Source organism: Pocillopora verrucosa, chromosome 7 (assembly GCF_036669915.1).
Source record: "Pocillopora verrucosa isolate sample1 chromosome 7, ASM3666991v2, whole genome shotgun sequence".
Lineage (NCBI taxonomy): Eukaryota > Metazoa > Cnidaria > Anthozoa > Scleractinia > Pocilloporidae > Pocillopora > Pocillopora verrucosa.
In genome coordinates, this window is record NC_089318.1 from 2,839,635 (window position 1) to 2,860,849 (window position 21,215).

The 21,215-nt window shown below is 38.2% G+C and overlaps 6 protein-coding genes across 6 annotated transcripts; 5 read left to right on the top strand and 1 right to left on the bottom strand.

Annotated features, from left to right (window-relative positions):
- The first annotated feature begins 57 nt into the window (after positions 1 to 57).
- LOC136282663 (uncharacterized) lies at positions 58 to 2,287 on the top strand. Its single transcript, XM_066170343.1, has one exon. It carries the CDS (start codon positions 82 to 84, stop codon positions 862 to 864), a length of 783 nt encoding a protein of 260 aa, XP_066026440.1. The 5' UTR covers positions 58 to 81; the 3' UTR covers positions 865 to 2,287.
- Positions 2,288 to 2,458: 171 nt separating this feature from the next.
- LOC131784589 (ubiquinone/menaquinone biosynthesis C-methyltransferase UbiE-like) lies at positions 2,459 to 4,629 on the top strand. The gene has a single exon (XM_059101414.2). It carries the CDS (start codon positions 2,587 to 2,589, stop codon positions 3,526 to 3,528), a length of 942 nt encoding a protein of 313 aa, XP_058957397.2. The 5' UTR covers positions 2,459 to 2,586; the 3' UTR covers positions 3,529 to 4,629.
- A 1,300-nt stretch (positions 4,630 to 5,929) lies between these two features.
- On the top strand, positions 5,930 to 6,719 carry LOC131784572 (ubiquinone/menaquinone biosynthesis C-methyltransferase UbiE-like). Its single transcript, XM_059101392.2, has one exon. It carries the CDS (start codon positions 5,930 to 5,932, stop codon positions 6,710 to 6,712), a length of 783 nt encoding a protein of 260 aa, XP_058957375.2. The 3' UTR covers positions 6,713 to 6,719.
- Positions 6,720 to 7,762: 1,043 nt separating this feature from the next.
- On the top strand, positions 7,763 to 8,641 carry LOC131797640 (ubiquinone/menaquinone biosynthesis C-methyltransferase UbiE-like). Its single transcript, XM_059115293.2, has one exon. The coding sequence runs from the start codon at positions 7,763 to 7,765 to the stop codon at positions 8,639 to 8,641; it is 879 nt and encodes a 292-aa protein (XP_058971276.2).
- A 4,918-nt stretch (positions 8,642 to 13,559) lies between these two features.
- On the top strand, positions 13,560 to 15,231 carry LOC131797639 (ubiquinone/menaquinone biosynthesis C-methyltransferase UbiE-like). Its single transcript, XM_059115292.2, has one exon. It carries the CDS (start codon positions 13,634 to 13,636, stop codon positions 14,411 to 14,413), a length of 780 nt encoding a protein of 259 aa, XP_058971275.2. The 5' UTR covers positions 13,560 to 13,633; the 3' UTR covers positions 14,414 to 15,231.
- Positions 15,232 to 17,138: 1,907 nt separating this feature from the next.
- On the bottom strand, positions 17,139 to 20,513 carry LOC136282226 (uncharacterized). The gene is made up of 2 exons (XM_066169553.1): positions 20,493 to 20,513; positions 17,139 to 18,827 (listed from the first exon to the last, which is right to left on the bottom strand). Exons 1-2 carry the CDS (start codon positions 20,511 to 20,513, stop codon positions 18,336 to 18,338), a joined length of 513 nt encoding a protein of 170 aa, XP_066025650.1. The 3' UTR covers positions 17,139 to 18,335.
- Positions 20,514 to 21,215: the final 702 nt, after the last annotated feature.

Genomic DNA, 21,215 nt, shown 5'->3' on the forward strand with positions numbered 1-21,215 from the left:
GTCTGGCACTAATTATTGGTGCCAGATCCCTTGCAGACCTCTCGCGGGATTCGATGGCCTAAACTAAAGCAAGTAATAAAAATGTCTAAATCCAAAGATGTTGCAAAGAATTACCAGCAAGTGTCGCTTTTTCAAAGAGAGGAAGGGAAAAAACTGATCGATGATCTAGAGATTCATCGCGGACATGTTATCCTAGATTTGGGCTGCGGCACTGGAGAATTGTCTGCGTATCTTTCCGAGCTTGTTGGACAAGATGGGAGAGTCGTTGCCGTCGATCCCGACAGTTATCGGGTAGAAGTGGCGCGAGAATCGCACAGGCAAGTCAAAAATCTCGAATTTCATGAAGGAAGCTCTGCCAGCTTCCCAGGAATGGGCTCGGAGACTTACGACGTCGTATTTTCCAACTTTGTGTTGCACTGGATTCAGGATAAAGAAGAAGCATTCAAGAACATGTTTTGGAGCCTGAAACCAGCAGGGAAAATTGTCTTGACTTACTCCGATCACTCAGCTTCCATCTACCATAAAACTTATAGAGAACTTCAAAACTCAGAAAGCATGGAACGGTTGCTAAGCAAACTTTACTTCGAGAGAAAGTCAAAAATTGAGGGCACGTGTTCGGCTGCGGGATTCGACATCGTGAAAAGTATCGACGTCAAGATGAAAGATTTTGAGTTCGAAAATGTTGAAAGTATGTGCTTATTTTTCTCGGCAAGTAATCAAGGCAGGTTTGTTTCAGAGCTAGCCACGAAAGATAAGGTATCGAGGTTTTGTGCTCAGTACACAAGCGGGGAAAACTCTAAACCGTTGACGGTTTATACTGATGAAGGAGATTATTATTGCGTATTGATTGCAGCCAAACCATAAAGAAAGTGTCGGCCTTTTAGATTGTAATTAAAATTGCAATTAAAGAAGGTTGTTCAAGTGTTCGGGTTCCGGTCGAATCTGGAATGCGTCGTCTTCAATTTTAAAATTTGTCGTGTTAACAAAACTTAGTACTATTTCTTTTAATTCTGCAGAGCGCCGAGCAGATTGCGTGTCAACAACAAAGTATTTTTGTTCCAGATGGAACTGCTTTGTATCGTTGAGAATCGGTCCAAGTTGTAAGCTTTGATTTTGCTTTCCCTGAAAACAACCGATGTGATCTTGGTACAAGCGTTTATGCCGCATGCAATTGAACATTTTCCTCTGTTAAGTTAGTTGTTACAGCAGACAATATTTTGTGTCACAGAGAGTTAATTTAGTCATGTTGCGGTGTAGGTTATGGTTGATTGCGCATAGTGTCAGAAAACTTTTCAGCTGAGTTCAAGTTTGAAATTCTAAACCGTTGACGGCTTATACTGATAAAGGAGATTATTACTGCGTATTGATTGCAGACAAATCGTAAAGAAGGTGACGATCTTTTAGATTATAATGAAAATTGTAATTATGGAAGGTTGTTTAAGTATTCGGGTTCCAGTCGAATCTAGAATATGTCGTTTTTAACTTTAAACTTTGTAGTGTAAACAAGGCTTATTATCATATATTTTGTGATGATGCGATCTCGGTAGCATTTATGACGTAGGAAATTGAACATTTTCCTCTGTGAAACAAGTTCTTACAGCAAACAATATTTTGTGTCATAGAGTGTTAATTTAGTCACGTTGCGGTATAGGTCATGGTTGATTGCGCAAAATGTCAGAATACTTTTCAACTACTGCGCAGGCGGGTAACGCAGGGTTCTCACAGTCATATGAAGAGGGTCGTGGTTAAAAGGGATGACCCAAAAGGACCTCATTGGTTAAAAGAGATGACCCAAAAGGACCTAAGCTAAGCAAGCCTTCGTTATAAGGGGGTCCAATGTACAAGCGCAACTTCGCCCTTGAATAAGTTTGGGGGCCTTGAACAACACAAGACGGCGAGAGGTCTTTAGGTGGTCTGGCACTAATTACTGGTTACTGATCCCTTGCAGACATATCACGGGCACGCTTTACCAAGATTCGGTCGCCTAAGCTTGAGCAATTAACAAAAATGTCCAAATCCAAAGATGTTGCAAAGAATTACCAGCAAGTGTCGCTTTTTCAAAGAGAGGAAGGAAAAAACCTGATCGACGATGTACAGATTCATCGCGGTCATGTTATCCTAGATTTGGGCTGTGGCACAGGAGAATTGTCTGCGTATCTGTCCGAGCTCGTCCGACAAGATGGAAGAGTCGTTGCCGAACTCTTTTACACTGGTACATTTCCTTACGCTTGCACGGCCTCTACAATACCTTCTTTTCTGCTTTTTATTCAAAACAATAAATATAATGATTTATTTCTACTTGTGCGTCTTCAACAACAACGGCAGCAATCCATCGTTCTATGAAGAACAGCTTTCCGCCACTGGAGCACGCAACGGCTTTGGTTGGATATCTTTCACGCATCGCTTGGTAGTTAACAAGTGAAAAAAAACAGCAATAACAACGGTAGAAAAAACGCTCTTTTTCCGGCTCGATTGATTCCTTGCGTAAATCACTCATACTGTGTGGAGTCCATCGTTTTCCTATCAACCACGCAATAAAAAAAAGTAGAATTAATCCATTCTCCCAGAGGTCATTATTTGGCGACCATGCCGCTGACAAGGAGCCAAACTGACCCTGGCTTTGGGGTCTTGACAAAAGACAGCCAGAGGTCTTCAGGTGGTCTAGCACTATTTATTAGTGCCAGATCCCTTGCGGACGTCTCACAGGCACGCTTTACCCAGATTCGGTCGCTTGAGCAAGTGATCAGAATGTCCAATTCCAAACATGTTGCAAAGAGTTATCAGCAATTATCGCTTATTCAAAGAGAGCATGGAAAAAAACTGATCGACGATGTACAGATTCATCGCGGACAAGTTATCCTAGATTTGGGCTGCGGCACTGGAGAATTGTCTGCGTATCTTTCCGAGCTCGTAGGACAAGATGGAAGAGTCGTTGCCGTTGATCCCGACAGTTATCGAGTAGAAGTGGCGCGAGAATCACACAGGGAAGTCAAAAATCTCGCATTTCATGAAGGAAGCTCTGCCAGCTTCCCAGGAATGGGCTCGGAGACTTACGACATCGTCTTCTCCAACTTTGTGTTGCACTGGATTCAGGATAAAGAAGAAGCTTTTAAGAACGTATTTCGGAGTCTGAAACCAGCAGGGAAAATTGTCGTGAGTTACGGCGATCGCTTACTTTCCATCATCGATAAAATTTATCGAGAACTTCAAAACTCAGAAAGCATGGAGCGTATGCTAAGCAAACTCTATTTCGAGAGAAGGTCAAAAATCGAAGAGATATGTTCGGCTGCGGGGTTCGAAATTGTAAAAAGTGTCGACGTCAAAATGGAGGATCTTGAGTTCGAAGATGTCGAAAGCCTCTGCTCAGTTATCTCGGCAACCAATCAAGGCAGGTTTGTTTCAGAGCTAGCCACGAGAGATAAGATATCGAGGTTTTGTGCCCAGTATACAAGCGGGGAAAATTCTAAACCGTTAACGTTTTTCATGGATGAAGATTATTTTTACGTGTTGATTGCAGCCAAACCATAGAGAAGGAGACGGCCTTTTAGATTATAATTGAAATTGCAATTAGAAAAGGTTGTTTGAATTTTCAGTCCAATCTGGAATATGTCGTTTTTAACTTTAATTTTGTGGTGTAAACAAAACTTATTACCATTTCTTTTAAGTCTGCGGGGCGCTAAGCAGATTGCGTGTCAACAGCGAAGAATTTTTGTCCCTGATGGAACTGCTTTGTATCGATGAGGATCGGTTCAAGCAGTGAGCTTTGATTTTGCTTTCTCTGAAAACAACTGGTGCGATCTCGGTACTTGTAGGCAATTGAACGATGTCGTCTGTTTAGTTAGTTCTTACATCAGACAATATTTTGTGTCACAGAGTGTTGATTTAGTCATGTTGCGGTGTAGGTTATGGTTGGTTGCGTAAAATGTCAGAGTACTTTTCAGCTACTGCGCAGGCGCGTAATGCAAGGTTGTCACGGTCAGATGAAGTGGTAGTTTGTTTAGCAGGTTTCATTGTGGGGTAAGGACGTGTTAATTATTATTTCCTAAGGGGGTAGGGGAAGGAGTTTGTTTACGAAATAACAGAAATGACCATGTCAATAAAAGCAGTATTTTTTTGTGGCATATGCGTTTTTTTCCTTTTAAATAATCAGCGCTTCTGTTGCAACAGAACGTAGAAAAGGGAATTGGGCTAAAATTTTCTTCATTATGTATTGCTCCTTAAACCATTAGGAGAACTGTTTCATTTGCAAGATTGTGGAGACTTTTTGCCAATTATACATTTTGCTTATTCGATGTAATATTAATTACTCATTAATTTGACTTCAATTGTTTATATTTATACGTATCTGCGTACATTCTAATTGTACTATGTACCTTTATTCTGAAAGGTCCTTTGGGAAGAATTAAGTATACCTGTATGTATGTGCCGAGTCTTCCGCGTGTTTTGTGAAGTTTAAATTATGATAAATTCTTTTCTTTGTTTTTGGGCTCCCTGTGCAGTAAGGTGGGTTAGGTTCATGTGAAAAATAATAATGGACAGCTGTTTTTCTTGGGAATTGTATATATTTTCTGTGCAGTGGCAAAGATGGTTGAACATACATGTTATATGTAGTTTGTGAATAAGGATGGGTGTTGATTACAAATATAGAGAAAAAGCGATTAAATTTTTTGCCTGATTCGTCTTTTCCTTTAGTTACGTGAGGAGGGACTAGTTTCCCTTTGCTGGTACTTTGCAGTATGCATTCTCCCTTCAACTTTTCTTTTCCGGAATAACGACGGTTTCCAGTTGAATCTACACACAGTAGTATCTCACTGTCGTTTTATAAGGATTGTTTGCGGTTTTTTCTTTACTATCACATACGAATTGCCGGTCGGTCATGTTGTTCCGCTGATAGCAGACTAGGTAGAGAATTACAATTGCTTTTGTTGTACAAACGAAAATTAGGGCATAACAAATACAGCTGTTTCTGGAAAAGTTGAGTAATTCCGCCTCATTAGCCCTTCACACCCTAACATCAGTAAGCATATTCTCCATACCGTTCTTTATACATTTCCTAAGGTGCTGACAAGGAGAATTTGTAAACTAATCAAAGCTTTTTTCGTTGGTGATCATTTCCTTTATTCTCATGACCTTAATGTGTGACTCAGGGGTGATATTGTGTGGAGAAATTAGATGCTAGTCTCTCTTTGGATTAAAGGGTTAAGTCTCTTTATGAGAGACTAATTGCCTGCCCTGCTGAGGAAGAGGGAAGAGAGCAAAACAATAAACTTAGCGGAGCCGCGTAAAAACGATGCGGAAGAACCCGCGAAAAGAATTTTAACTGCTTATAGTCATACCCAAGAAATACGAATGATTTATTAAATCGCGTGGAAACACGAAAAAATGGAAACACTTTGCTATCCATTATATAAACTTTTATGAAGTTGGATTGTGATCACAGTCAATTTATCTGAATATCTGAATTTATCGTGAACTTGGAGCAAGGAATAATTATTCTTTCGAAAGTGTTGTCGTTCCGTGACGGTTTCCTTGACAATTATACTCACAGTCAACAATAGTGCAGTCGCCCTTTTCCTCGCTTTCACCACCTGAGGGTCTGAGTGGGGCCTGATACCTGGTTTACTTAGGCTAGAAATCGCACAGAAGACTCTGTTGCCTCTGTCATAGCATCGTGAATATAGAAAATACATTTTCAAACAAGTTGGCGAAAAATTCAGATTAGGAAAGAGCCGCTGCCACCAAAAACCCTCTCGAATTGATAGCCTTTGAGTAAGCCCTCATTGAATAACTTTAGGTGCCTTGAACAACAGAAGACGGCGAGAGCTCTTTAGGTGGTCTGGCACTATTTATTAGTACCAGATCCCTTGAAGACCTCTTACAGGCACGCTTTACCAAGACTCGGTCGCGTAAACTTGAGGAGGTAACAAAAATGTCCAAATCCAAAGATGTTGCAAAGAGTTACCAGCATGCGTCGCTTTTTCAAAGAGAGGAAGGAAAAAAACTGATTGATGATGTACAGATTCATCGCGGATATGTTATCCTAGATTTGGGCTGCGGCACTGGAGAACTGTCTGCGTATCTGTCGGAGCTCGTAGGAGAAGATGGAAGAGTCGTAGCCGTTGATCCCGACAGTTATCGAGTAGAAGTGGCGCGAGAATCACACAGGGAAGTCAAAAATCTCGAATTTCAAAAAGGAAGCTCTGCCAGCTTTCCAGGAATGGGCTCAGAGACTTACGACATCGTCTTCTCCAACTTTGTGTTGCACTGGATTAAGGATAAAGAAGAAGCATTCAAGAACATGTTTCGGAGCCTGAAACCAGCTGGAAAAATTGTCCTGACTTACGGCGATCGCTTAGCTTCCATCTTCCATAAAATTTATCGTGAACTTCAAAACTCAGAAAGCATGGAACGTATGCTAAGCAAAGTCTATTGTGAGAGAAGGTCAAAAATTGAGGGCATGTGTTCGGCTGCGAGATTCGACATCGTGAAAAGCTTCGACGTCAAGATGAAAGATTTTGAGTTCGAAAATGTTGAAAGTATGTGCTCATTTATCGCAGCAACTCATCAAGGCAGGTTTGTTTCAGAGCTAGCCACGAGAGATAAGGTATCGAGGTTTTGTGCTCAGTACACAAGCGGGGAAAATTCTAAACCGTTGACGTTATATACTGATGAAGGAGATTTTTACTCCGTATTGATTGCAGCCAAACCATAAAGAAAGTGTCGACCTTTTAGATTGTAATTAAAATTGCAATTATAGAAGATTGTTTAAGTATTCGGGTTCCATTCGAATCCGGAATTTGTCGTTTTTAACCTTTAAGTTTGTAACTTCATAACGCTAAGCAGATTGCGTGTCAACAATAAGCATTTTTGTCTCGGATGGAACCGCTTTGTATCGTTAAGAATCGGTTCAAGTAGTAAGTTTTGATTTTGCTTTCCTTGAAAACAACTGATGCGATCGCGGTGGCATTTATGATTTAGTAACTTGAACATTTTCCTCTGTTAACCTAGTTCATATTTGTGTCATATTTGGGTTAACCTAGTTCATATCTGTGTCACAGAGTGTTAATTAGGTCATGTTGTGGTGTAGGTTATGGTTGATTGCGCAAAATGTCAGAGCACTTTTCAACAACTGCGCAGGCGAGTAACGCAGGGTTATTACGGTCAGATAAAGTGGTGGTTTGTTTAGCAGGCTTCATCGTAAGGGAAGGGCGTGTTAATTTTAATTTCCTAAGGGGGTAGGGAAGGGAGGTTATTTGCGAAATAACAGAAATGACTATGTCAATAAAGGCAGCATATTTTGTAGCGTATGCGTTTTATTAGCGGGCGTTTTTTTTTTTTAATAATCAGGGCTAAAATTTTCTTCATTAATTTTCTTCATTAAATAATTAGGAGAGCTGTTTCATTTACAATAATGCGTATAATTTTTATTAGTTATATATTTTGATAATTCAATAAAACATTAATTACCTTTTTATTTGACTTCAAATTTTTTTACTTTTTATATTTATGAATTTACATTCTAATAGTACTATGTACCTTTCTTCTAAAAAGCCTTTTTGGGAAGAATTACGTATACCTGTCTGTAAGTGTCGTGTCTTTTCCGCGTGTTCTTAAGTTAAAATTATGATAATTTATTTTGTTTGTTTTTGGGCCCCCTTGTGCGGGAAGGTGTGTTAGGTTCATGTGAAATATAATAATAGACAGGTCTTTCTCTTGAGAATTGCATTTATTTTCTGTGCAGTGGCAAAGATGGTTGAACATCATGTCAACACCAATTATTAGTGCCAAGTCCCTTGCGAATCTCACACGGGCACGCTTTACTACGATTCGGTCGCCTAAGCTTGGGCAAGTAATCAAAATGTCCTGTTCCAAAAATGTGGCAAAGAGTTACCAGCAAGTGTCTGTTTTTCAAAGAGAGCATGGAAAAATACTGATTGACGATATAGAGATTCATCGAGGACATGTTATCCTAGATTTGGGCTGCGGTACTGGAGAATTGTCTGCGTATCTGTCCGAGCTCGTAGGACAAGATGGAAGAGTCGTTGCCGTTGATCCCGACAGTTATCGAGTAGAAGTGGCGCGAGAATCACACAGGGAAGTAAAAAATCTCGCATTTCATGAAGGAAGCTCTGCCAGCTTCCCAGGAATGGACTCGGAGACTTACGACATCGTCTTCTCCAACTTTGTGTTTCACTGGATTCAGGATAAAGAAGAAGCATTCAAGAACATGTTTCGGAGCCTGAAACCAGCAGGGAAAATTGTCCTGACTTACGGCGATCGCTTACATTCCATCGAACATAAAATTTATGGTGAACTTCAAAACTCAGAAAGCATGGAACGCATGCGAAGTAAACGTTGGTACGAGAGAAGGTCAAAAATTGAAGAGATGTGTTCGGCTACAGGATTCGAAATCATAAAAAGTGTCGACGTCAAAATGGAGGATCTTGAGTTCGAAAATGTTGAAAGCTTGTGCTCATTTATCTTGGCAACTAATCAAGGCAGGTTTGTTTCAGAGCTAGCCACGAGAGATAAGGTATCGAGGTTTTGTACTCAGTACACAAGCGGAGAAAATTCTAAACCGTTGACAGTTTATACTGATGCAGGAGATTATTACTGCGTACTGATTGCAGCCAAACCATAAAGAAAGTGTCGGCCTTCTGGATTATAGTTGAAATTACAATTAGAAAAGGTTGTTTAAGTTTACAAGTTTCAGTCCAATCTGGAATATATCGTTTTTAACTTTAAATTTTGTATTGTAAACAAAACTAATTACCATTTCTTTAAGTCTGCAGAGCGTTAAGCAGATTGCGTGTCAACAGCGAAGAATTTTGTCCCTGATGAAACTGCTTTGTATCGTTGAAGATCGGTTCAAGTAGTAAGCTTTGATTTTGCTTTCCCTGAAAACAACTGATGCGATCTTGGAACTTGTAGGCAATTGAACAATTTCGTCTGTTAAGTTAGCTCCTACATCAAACAGTATTTTTGTCACAAGAGTGTTAATTTAGTAATGTTGCTGTGTAAGTTATGGTTCATTGCGTTAAATGTCAGAGTACTTTCCAGCTACTGCGCAGGCGAGTAACGCAAGGTTATCACGGTCAGATGAAGTGGTGGTTTGTATCGCAGGCTTCATTGTGGGGGAAGGGCGTGTTAATTATTATTTCCTAAGGGGGTAGGGGAGGGAGTTTGTTTACGAAATAATAAAAATGACCATGTCAATAAAAGCAGTTTATTTTTTGGCATGTGCGTTTTAATAATGGGCGTTTTTTTTCCCCCCTTTAAATAATCAGCGCTTCTGTCGCAACAGAAAGTAGAAAAGAGAATTGGGCTAAAAATTTTCTTCATTATGTATTGCTCCTTAAACCAATAAGAGAACTGTTTCATTTGCAAGATTTTAGAGACTTTTTGCTAATTATAAATTTTGCTAATTCGATGTAATATTAATTACTCCTTAATTTGACTTCAATTGTTTATATTTATATGTATTATGGACATTCTAATTGTACCATGTACCTTTCTTCTAAAAAGCCTCTTTGGGAAGAATTACGTATACCTGTATGTATGTGTCGTGTCTTTTCTGCGTGTTTTGTGAAGATAAAATTATGATAATTTATTTTGTTTGTTTTTGGGCCCCCTTGTGCGGGAAGGTGGGTAAGGTTCATGTGAAATTTAACAAATAGATTCCAAGTTGCTGTGCGTCTGTTCAGTTATAGATCACAGAGGACGTCAAAATGTGGGCACGGCAACTTGGAATCTATTTTTTTTTATATAATTAAGAAATAAAATATACGGAAAAAAAAAAGTTTTAATGATGACGTCATCTATACGTCTGTCCTCCAATAGATCATAAGTGAGAACCAATCAGAATGCGTGCATAACTGAGCTTATTATATAAATAATAATAGACAGGTCTTTTTCTCGAGAATTGCATTTATTTTCTGTGCAGAGGCAAAGATGGTTGAACATACATGTTAGATGTGGTTTGTGAATAAGGATGGGTGTTGATTACTTTAAATGTAGAGAAAAAGCGACTTAAGTTTTCGTCTGGTTCGTCTTCAACTTTTGGTTACATGACGAGGGACTAGTTTCCCTTTGCTGGTACTTGGCAGTATGTATTCTCTCTTCAACTTTTCTTTTCCGGAATAAGGACGGTTTTCAGTTGAATCTACACACAGTAGTATCTCACTGTCGTTTTATAAAGAATGTTTGCGGTTTTCTCCTTACTATCACGTACGAAATATCACGCTTGTTTGCCAGTTGGTCAGGTTGTTCCGCTCATGGCAGACAAATGAGAGAATTACAGTAGCTTTCATTGGATAAAACATTTTAAGTGCGAGCCTTCTTGCGTTCGCGGCTGTGCCGTAATTTACAAATGAAAATTAGGAGCATCATAAATACAGCTGTTTCAAGAAAAGTTGTGTAATTCAGCCTCATTAGCCCTTCACGCCCTTGCAACAGTATGCATATTCTCCATACTGTTCTTTATACATCTCATAAGGTGCTGACACTCTTTGGGTTTAAGGCTTAAGTCTGTGTATAAGAGACTGATTACCTGCCCTGCTGAGGTAGATGAAAGACACGAAAACAATAAACTTAGCGGAGTTGCTTAAAAATGATGCGGAAGAACTCGCGAAAAGAATTTTAACTGCTTACAGTCATTCTCAAGAAATACGAAGAATTTATTTAACCGTGTAAGGCATCTTCAACTGCGATGTAATCAGATTGAAACACTTTGCCATCCGTTATATTAACTTTTATAACCCACAAGTTATGAAGTTGGATTGTGATCACAGTCAATTTATCAGAATATCAGCGTTGTTTGGGCCCATGGTCCAGTCAAGGGAGGCGTTACACTTTACTCGTAAACTCTGGAAAAAGAAAAATTATACCCTCTTCGAAAACGTTGTCGTTTCGTGGCCGTTACCCTGATAACCATACCTGCAGTCAACAGCCGTGCGCTCGCTCTTCACCTTGCTTCCATTAACTGGGGGCCTAGGTCGGGCTTGACACAATCTATTATTGCAATTCGCAGCATTCCATGTGATCCAACATGTCCTCCACCCCTAGATTGCCTAATATCGATAATTGCTTAACACCACCAAATAACACACAAAAGACACAATCTGGTCAAGCCCCCTATGGCACTGGTAACCAGTTTTGTCCAGGTAGCAAGCATCATGGCGGAATCGAGTAAGTACAGTGAAACATACGAACGTTTAAACTTATTAGAATTAATGTGGCTCTTGATTTACTTCCTCGATTCCGCGGCTTTTTCTAATATAACTTAGAAATCATATTCGCATCTTCGTTGAGATGCTTTTTCCAAATGTTATTTTATTACCCTCTTTGAAACTTTTAACTGACTCTGATACAGTCTTACTGTAAAACAGGTACAACTGTGCACATTTGTAATTAATTAACTTTTTTCTAATAAAACATCGAACAGCTGGCCATACGCTTGGGATTATTAGCGAGAGCAGCACAAGAATATTTGGATTTCTCTCAAAAAGACTGATTAACAGTTAAATAGTTAGATAATTGTGAGGAAATATCGTGAAAGGAAATGTCAGTACCTATGAATTAACCAGAAATGCTTTCAGATGATAGACATAGATTGATTCATGACTGATATATCTTCATTCTAGCGTAACTGTATTTCCGTTTCTTCCTGTTTTGAAGGTGTACGTGAGTACACATGACTGAAGATATCATCAGAGCAAGTTGTTAAAAGATATTACTGATCTGACGCCATTCGTAGGATTTCAACATGGCTATTGTGGGGTGGCACTGTTTTTCGTATGATGCTCCATAGTTATTTACACATCAGTGGTCAGCAGTCTGTCGATGAAGAAGATTCCTTTGCATTCTTCCACCCAATGTGATCGTTCGACTGCTCACAAGTAACTTCCGTGTTTTGTATTGTTCGGGCGAGGTTGGAGGACTTAACTAACTGCTCTCTCCTTTTTAAATCAAGAGAAACTACGCTTTACCATGTAATTTTTTTGGCCGTAAGTAAAGGGAGGAGTTCCACATTTATCGTGAACCTCTGTAATAATATACATGAAAAAATTACTCAGTTCTGATTCGTTAAGACAAATGCAGTTTTCAGGTAATTCAGAGCAGAAGAGAGTTAATTCAGTGAAGAAGAGGGTCAATTCAGTGGAAAGAAAGTAACAAATCAGACATTCTGATTGGTCAATGATCAAAGAAACTCACAGATAGCTAATCAAGTGCAAGCCTTGGATGTCGCAACAAAATTTAAAAATTTGAACATTTGCGAGCAAAACAATGGCCGGTGTTTTAAGTAGGTTTCCTTTCGCTGAAAAACAGCTCAAACAAAGAAAACACTGTAAAAAGCACTGCTTTTTGGTTGTCGGTTTGGAAAAAGTGGTGTTTAGAGAAGGAAATTGCCAAGGACATCGAAAATTACAAGCCGACCCAGCTTAACAATTTGCTCGAGCGATCCAACGCCGAAACTAAAAACAAACATGGTTAAACCTCGGAAACGACGTTTCCATTTCATCGAAAGTGATTCGGACACAGACTAGACAAATTCATTGAACTGTTTAGCCGGACGGTTTGAATAAATTATTTTTACACTTGATGCGCACACTTTGCTTATGCTTAATTATGATAAGCCGTCTCGTATTTTTCCATGTATATTATTAACACGTAATCACATGATTTTTCTCGTGCAATTTGGAATAAACAAGCACTTGTTAATTTTTTTCAAAAACCACAAATTGTACTCGCCCTTCGGGCTCGTGCAATTTTGTTAGTCTTTAAAGAAATTTACTCGCGCTTATTTATTTCAAATTGCACTCGAAATCATTTGATTACCTATACTTATAGCGTTGTGAATATAGAAAAGACATTTTCAAACAAGTTAACGAAAAATTCAGATTAGGAAAGACCTGCAGACACCAAGAGCCCTCTCAAATTGATACCCTTTGAGAAAGCCCTCATTACAAGGGGGTTCAATGTACGAGGGTAACTTCGCCCTTCCATAAGTTTAGGGGCCTTGAACATAGCTTTTGTGTAGCCGTATCCTTCCCCTGAGGTGCACGCCTCCGTTTCAACTTAGAGAGGAGGGGGGGGGGGGGGGGGTTCCGACTACAGGTAGACTACCTTGAACAACACAAGACGGCGAGAGGTCTTCGGGTGGTCTGGCACTAATTATTGGTGCCAGATCCCTTCGATCGCCTAAACTTGAGCAAGTAATCAAAATGTCCAAATCCAAAGATGTTGCAAGAAGAACAGCTTCCCGCCATTAGAGCGCGCAGCGGCTTTGGTTGGATATATTTTACGCATCGCCAGGCAGTTTGCAAGTGAAACTTTCACACAAAAAGGAAAAAAACAACAACAACAACAGTACAAACAATTTAAATTTATAGTTGTTAACGCTCTATTTCCGGCACGATTAATTCCTTCCGTAACCACACTTCCTGTGTGGAGTCCATTGTTTTCCTCTCAACCAATCAAAAAAATTAAATCAATCCATTCTCCCAGATATCATTGTTTGGCGACCATGCCGTTGACATGGAGACAAAATGACCCTGGGTTTGGGGCCTTGTAAACCTCACACAGGTACGCTTTTACTAAGATTCAGTCGCCAAAGCTTGAGCAAGTAATAAAAATGTCCAGTTCCAAAGATGTTGCAAAGAGTTACCAGCAAGTGTCGCTTTTTCAAAGAGAGCATGGAAAAATGCTGATTGACGATATAGAGATTCATCGAGGACATATCCTAGATTTGGGCTGTGGCACTGGAGAATTGTCTGTGTATCTTTCCGAGCTCGTAGGACAAGATGGAAGAGTCGTTGCCGTTGATCCCGACAGTTATCGAGTAGAAGTGGCGCGAGAATCACATAGGGAAGTAAAAAATCTCGAATTTCAAGAAGGAAGCTCTGCCAGCTTCCCAGGAATGGGCTCGGAGACTTACGACGTCATCTTCTCCAACTTTGTGTTTCACTGGATTAAGGATAAAGAAGAAGCATTCAAGAACATGTTTCGGAGCCTGAAACCAGCAGGGAAAATTGTCCTGACTTACGGCGATCGCTTACCTTCCATCGTCCATAAAATTTATCGTGAACTTCAAAACTCAGAAAGCATGGAACGTATGCTAAGTAAACGTTGGTACGAGAGGAGGGCAAACATGGAAGAGATGTGTTCGGCTGCAGGATTCGAAATCGTAAAAAGTGTCGACGTCAAAATGGAGGATCAGGAGTTCGAAAATGTTGAAAGCTTGTGCTCATTTATCTTGGCAACTAATCAAGGCAGGTTTGTTTCAGAGCTAGCCACAAGAGATAAGGTGTCAAGGTTTTGTGCTCTGTACACAAGCGGAGAAAATTCTAAACCGTTGACGGTTTATACTGATGAAGGAGATTATTACTGCGTACTGATTGCAACCAAACCATAAATAAAATTGCCGGCCTTTTGGATTGTAATTAAAATTACCATTAGAGCAGGTTGTTTAAGTATTCGGGTTCTAGTAGAATCTGAAATATGTCGTTTTAACCTTAAATTTTGTATTGTAAACAAAACTTATTACCATTTCTTTTAAGTTTGCAGAGCGCTAGGCAGATTGCGTGTCAACAGCAAAACATTTTTGTCACTGATGGAACTGCTTTGTATCGTTGAGAATCAGTTCAAGTAGTAAACTTTGATTTTGTTTTCCCTGAAAACCACTGATGTGATCTCGGTACTAGCATTTATGCCGCAGGTGATTAAACATTTTCCTCTGTTAAGTTAGTTGTTACAGCAGACAATATTTTGTGTCACAGAGTGTTAATTTAGTCATGTTGCGGTGTAGGTTATGGTTAATTGCGCAAAATGTCAGAATACTTTTCAGCTAAGTTCAAGTTTAAAATTCTGAACCGTTGACGGTTTATACTGATAAAGGAGATTATTGCTGCGTATTGATTACAGACAAACCGTAAAGAAGGTGACGACCTTTCAGATTATAATTAAAATTATAATTAAGGAAGGTTGTTTAAGTATTCGGGTTCCAACAACAACAACAACAACAATTTTATTCGTACCAATATGATACAATAATAATAAACAGAATATATCAATAAAAGATGTAGAGGAGTACTAGCTGCCCCAAATAACCATAAGGGCTAGAAGAAAAGGGCAGCTATACTTAGGTAATTTATCTAATACAATGATTTAGATCAGATATAACATACACAAACACACACAGACATAACATACACACACACAAAGACATGCACATTCAAGGTCATACAAACAAGATCAAAAAAGCTGTGAAAATCAGAGTAAAGAACGACGGAAGGCTACGGAAATTATTAGTATTTTTCAATAAGGATTAGCTTAAGGTTTTTCTTAAAACTTTTCAAAGGAAGAAGCTTTATGTGATCACTTATATCATTCCAGACTTTCAGAACCCTGAAATCTTATATTGAAAATTCCATAATTTGTTCTGACTTTTGGAAAAGCATAGGACATTTTACTAGATAATCTGGTATTATAATTATGTATCATCCTAACAGAATTAAAGTAAGGATCAAAAACAGGAGATAAAAGATTATTATGAAACTTGTACATAAATACTGCAAGTTGAAAGGTTATGATGTCAAACAACTTTACAACATTTAGATCTTTAAATAAAGGACTTGAATGTTCGTTATAACTAGAGAAGGTGATTATTCTTAAGGCTTTCTTCTGTAATATAAACAAAGGTTGCAAAGTTGTTTGATAGGTATTACCCCAAGCAATTATGCAGTAGTTGAGAAAAGGCTCAACCAGAGCATAGTACAGGCTAAGTAATGTTTTAGTACTTAAGAAATAACTTAGTTTAGAAAGAATGCCTATACTTCTCTTGATTTTTTTCAGAAATATTAGTAATGTGCATCTTCCAACTAATATTGTAATCTATGTAAACTCCAAGGTATCTAATGAAAGTTTCCTGGGTCAACATCTGATTGTTTATAGATAACATGACCTGTTTGGGCAATTTTCTTTGAATTGGATGGAGAATAGCAAAGTTTGACTTATCAATATTTAATGAAAGCTTATTTGCACATAACCAAGTAAGAACTTTCTCAAGTTCAGAATTAATCAAACTTTCAAGCATCTTTATATACCTATGCTGAAAGAATAAATTTGCATCATCTGCAAAAAGATGGAAATCCAAAAGCATTGAACAATTATGAAAATCATTTACATAGATTAGGAATAAAAGTGGTCCAAGCACTGACCCTTGGGGCACACCACAGGAGACTGTCTGAGTGTCTGAAGTGATAGCACCAAGAAAAACAAACTGAGATCTATTACTTGAATATGAAATAAACCAGGTCTTAACAACACCTCTGATACCATAATAGTCAGGTTTTTTTTTAGGAAAATTTGGTGATTAACAGTATCAAAAGCTTTGCTAAAGTCTAGGAATATTCCACAAGAATAGTCATGGTCTTCAATGGCTAATTGCACTTGGTCAATAATACTAAGAACTGCATGATCAGTTGAGTAGTGAGAGCGAAATCCAAACTGTTTACCATAAATAAGTTGTCTCTTGTTAAGAAAGTCAATTATCCGCTTGTACATAAGCTTTTCTAACAATTTATTAAAAACAGAGAGTAGAGAAATGGGTCCATAATTATTTAAGCTTGTCTGAGATCCTTTCTTAAAAATTGGGATTACTCTAGCCATCTTAAATTTCTCAGGGACAATTCCAGTAAGAAAAGATGTATTAAATATAGTCTGTAAAGGACCTGATAATTCACCCTTAAGAATCTTAAGAATATCAATAGGAATGCTGAAAGGACCCACAGCTTTACTAGCATTAAGTTTGGCTATTTCCACTTCAATTTCATTTGCAGTCAATGGAGCTAAAAACAAACTATCACAAATAGGAGGTGACATGAACTCCCTAGCAGTTTGAGTAGCACTAGGAATGGAGCTAGCAAGATTACTACCTATATTAGCAAAAAATTCATTAAAAGCATTGGCTATTGATTCTTGGTCAATTAATTCACAATTATCTACCACTATTTTATTGACAGGTTGATTGATGTGGGTTTTAACCTTAACAATTTGTTTAATTCCATACCAGATTCGTTTACCATTATTCTCATGAACTGAGAAAAAATTATTGTTATAATAATAATTTTTCCTAGCTAGTTTAATTAAATGATTCAATTTATTCCTGTAAATTTTAAATTTTGTATGATAGTAGATAGATTTTGTCTTGAGGAATTTCTTGAATAAGCCATTTTTTATTCTAATGGAGGTTCTAATTCCAGAAGTAATCCATGGCTTTGATTGAGCTTTGAGATCTTGTTTAGATAATTGCTTGACAGGTACATGTAGATCAACAACCTCTGATAACTTAATATAAAAATTATCAAACATATTGCTGGGGTCAGAAGATTTTTTAAGCAAACTATTCCAGTCTATAGATTGAAAATCACTAATCAAGGTTTCCCTGTCTAAGTTTGAATAATCTCATCTGAAAACTTTAGTGCTGGCTGGAAGAGAAGATAATTTACTGACAATAAGAAAATTAGGTAGATGGTCAGTAAGATCATAACATAAATTACTGCTGATCACAACATGCTCAAGAGAATTAAAGAATATATTGTCAATAAGAGTCGCAGAGTGATCTGTAATTCTGGTTGGCTGCAGAATTTGGGGCTGAAAATAAAATGTGCCCAGAGTACTAAGAAATCTGTCTGTATCAGGATGTGATTCAAACTTACGGAGATCTAAATTAAAGTCACCCAGCAAAACACAATATTTGTTTTCACGATGTATGCTTTCTACTATCATATTGATATGATTTAGAAAAGCATCAACATTACCATGGGGGTGTCTATAAAAAATACCACAAATGGTATTACGCCCAGTGTTGTTTTGAATTTCAATCCATAGGGATTCATAATCATTTAGCTTTTGGGTGGAAATATCTGAATGACGAGTATATAAAAGATTATCCTTCACATAGAAGCCTACCCTCCCAGCATTAGTACCACTGGGTTGAGACAAAAAGTTATAACCAGTTAAATTAATATTTGCTAAAGCATCTTGATCATTCTTTAACTTTGTCTCAGTTACACCTAATACAGATATAGGGAAATATAATTCAGATAACATATTAACTAGGTTATCAAAATTAGCCTGCAAGCTCCTGATATTACTATTCAAAAAAGAGAGTGAATTACTAGTTAGACAATTTATAATATCTTGTTGGAAATAGGAAAAGCAATATCCAGTTGAGGTAATGAGGCATAGCTGGTTTGACAATTGGAGCTGTCAAGATAAGGAACTCTATCAGGACACCCATCACAAAACATGCAAGTTTCAATATAACTTATCTTTTAAGATGATGGTATATCAGCAAAAGAGTTGATAGGTATCACTGGAGAGTCAGCATTCCTCCTCAAGAAGATCTTTCCAGCATTAGTCCACAGGAACTTGTAGTTCTTGTCATTCTTGAATTTTAAGCAATCTTTGAACAGTTCCTTCTTCTTAGGCGTTAAACTTTCATTGATAAAGCTCTTCTTATCAACAGAGAAGCCAAGGTCAGCTGTGGTGATAGATTTCAGCCTTTTCCTCGGCCGATACAAGCTTTCCCTCATTTCTCGTCTGACAAACTTTACTATTATGGCAGGATCCACTGAAGCCCTACTACTCCGAATTCGATGACTAACAGATATATCGTTTCTTTCCAACGGAATGCCCATCTTCTGGCTTAACTGAAGCACAAAGTCGTTAGTATCTTCCACCCGCGAATCCTCTGGAAGAGGAATACCACGGATCTCAAGACAGTCGTACAGCGATATTCCGGCGATGAAAAAGTCATCTGCTGACTAAACTCATTTAGTCAGTTCAGGCGGAGGATCAGAGAATGGAGCCATTCCTGTATTTCACCGCTGACAGGAATAGCTCCGACTCAAACGTTTATTAATTTTTTTTTTCAATAATTTTTTAGTAATTTTCAAACAATTTTTTAAAAATTAAAAAAAAAAACAAACAAAAAAAAAACTAAAACTAGTGAGCAGCGCTGTGCGAACAGTAGTTGTAAAAATTCTTTATTCTCTGACGCGTTTCGTCTAACTGTCGTAAACTTCCTCAGGGAGTTTTACAAGTCAACACCAAACGCCTGTATTTATAAGCCATTGTTAGCGGCCAATGCGGGGGCCAATGACCATAAGGGCTTGGCTGGACCTACGAGCAGGAATAGGCAAAGCTGTGAACAATTTGAAAATTTCATCTGAAAATTTTTTAGGCAAGGTGAGAAATATTTTTGGGAGCCACGGTTTTAGCTAAAAATTTTCAAATTTGAAAAATTGAAGCGGTTTTTACAGACGATGCCTAGAAAGTAGTTGGCAAATTAGGTTAGGATGGCTCCTGTACTTTACAGAAAATGTGGTTAATGTTCTACTCATTCTTTCTTAAATTTAAGTGGCATAAATTCCTTGTCTAAAACAGTAGTGTGATACAATGGCAAACGAGATATACTCGTTCCAATACAGCGTCATGTGATGAACAGCCTTCATTAATTTTAGAACAAGTTTTATAAAATCATTTTACTCTTTCTTGTTATGGCCGAAAACTGTTCGAAGATTGGTTGTACCATCACTGCAAACAGTCAAGGTACTTCGACATGATTCAGTGCGAGAGCTACTGCAACTGGCTTGACTGGTAAGACGTTTTTTTGGTTCGGTTTGTTTTTTCTCCTTTTCTAGGTCTAGTGGAGTTGTTAGAAATTACCAAGCAAAATCAATCCGCGACTTTCTCCCTTTAGGTGTTGAGCAAAAAAAGATGAAGAGCCCGATGAATGGATTTGTCCTTCATGTGAACAATAACCTAGAAAATCAGTTTTCCCCGAAAAAAACTCCCTCGATTGCGGCCAAGCCTTATTTCTCCAGCAGAGCATGCTGTAAATTAAAAACATTGGTCGCAGCATCACGCAACATTGCGTGATTTTCCAAACGTGACATGCAGTTGCTGCATTATTTTAAAACTTAGAAACTGCATGGCCCTGTAGTAATAAAAGAGGGCTTCATTTGCAAGCACTGTAGACTTCAACCTAATAAATCTCACTTTCAGTTTTTATCTCAGTGTATAAATTATTTAGCCAGAACGAAAAAAAAAATTTAATATACGCATGAGTTGGAGCCATTCCTGTCTGCGGTAAAATACACGAATGGCTCCGGTCTCTGGTCGTCCGCCTAAACTGACTAAATGAGTTTTGTTAGCGGAGCTTGTCAGCGGATGACTTTTTCATCGCCGGAATATCACTGAACGACCTCGCTGAACAAGATAGACTCTGCCTTCTCTTCGTTATGTAAGTAGCCATTTCTTGTTTGACTCATCGGATGTTTTTACATTGGTATTTCATTGTTCCGCTTCGAGACACGCGGTTAACAATACTCACGAGCAACGAGTTAAGATATAACTTCTTAACTTTTACTATTTTTATCATCCAATCACAGGTCGGAGCCATTCCTGTATTTAGTCGCTAGTTTTACAAACACCAACACGTCCGCCATACTTCCTGACCGCTGACCACCGACGGTTCCAGTCAAGTCTAGAATATGTCGTTTTTAACTTTAAACTTTGAAGAGTATACAAGACTTATTACCATTTCTTTTGTGGGGAATAAGTTAGGAACCCACGTTGTAGCTTTTCCCTTCCAGATTTTTATTTTTCTTAGATCCTCTTGCATACACAACAAATTATATTTCAGACTGACTAAAAAACTAAAATCAATTATTCTTTTATCTTATGGACACACATTGATCAAACGTAAGCTGATTGGCAATTAAGATCTTTCAGACAAAAGATACACAAACTCATCATTATAGCAGACAGAACGTACGCTCGATTTCCGGATAGATATTCCAGTATCATTACATCAACTTTGGCTTAAATCAATACTAAATATCCTGTTTCCGACACTTTTAAGTTTGCAGAACGCTAATCAGATTGCGTATCAACAGCAAAGCATTTTTGTCCCTCATGGAACTGCTCTGTACCGTTGAGAATCGGTTTAATTAGTAAGCTTTGATTTTGCTTTCCCTCAAAGCAACTGATGCAATCTCGGTAGCATATTGAACATTTTCCTCTGTGAGCCAAGTTCTTACAGCAAACAATATTTTGTGTCACAGAGTGTTAATTTAGTCATGTTGCGGTGTAGGTTATAGTTGATTGCGCCAAATGTCAGAAAACTTTTCAACTACTGCGCAGGCGGC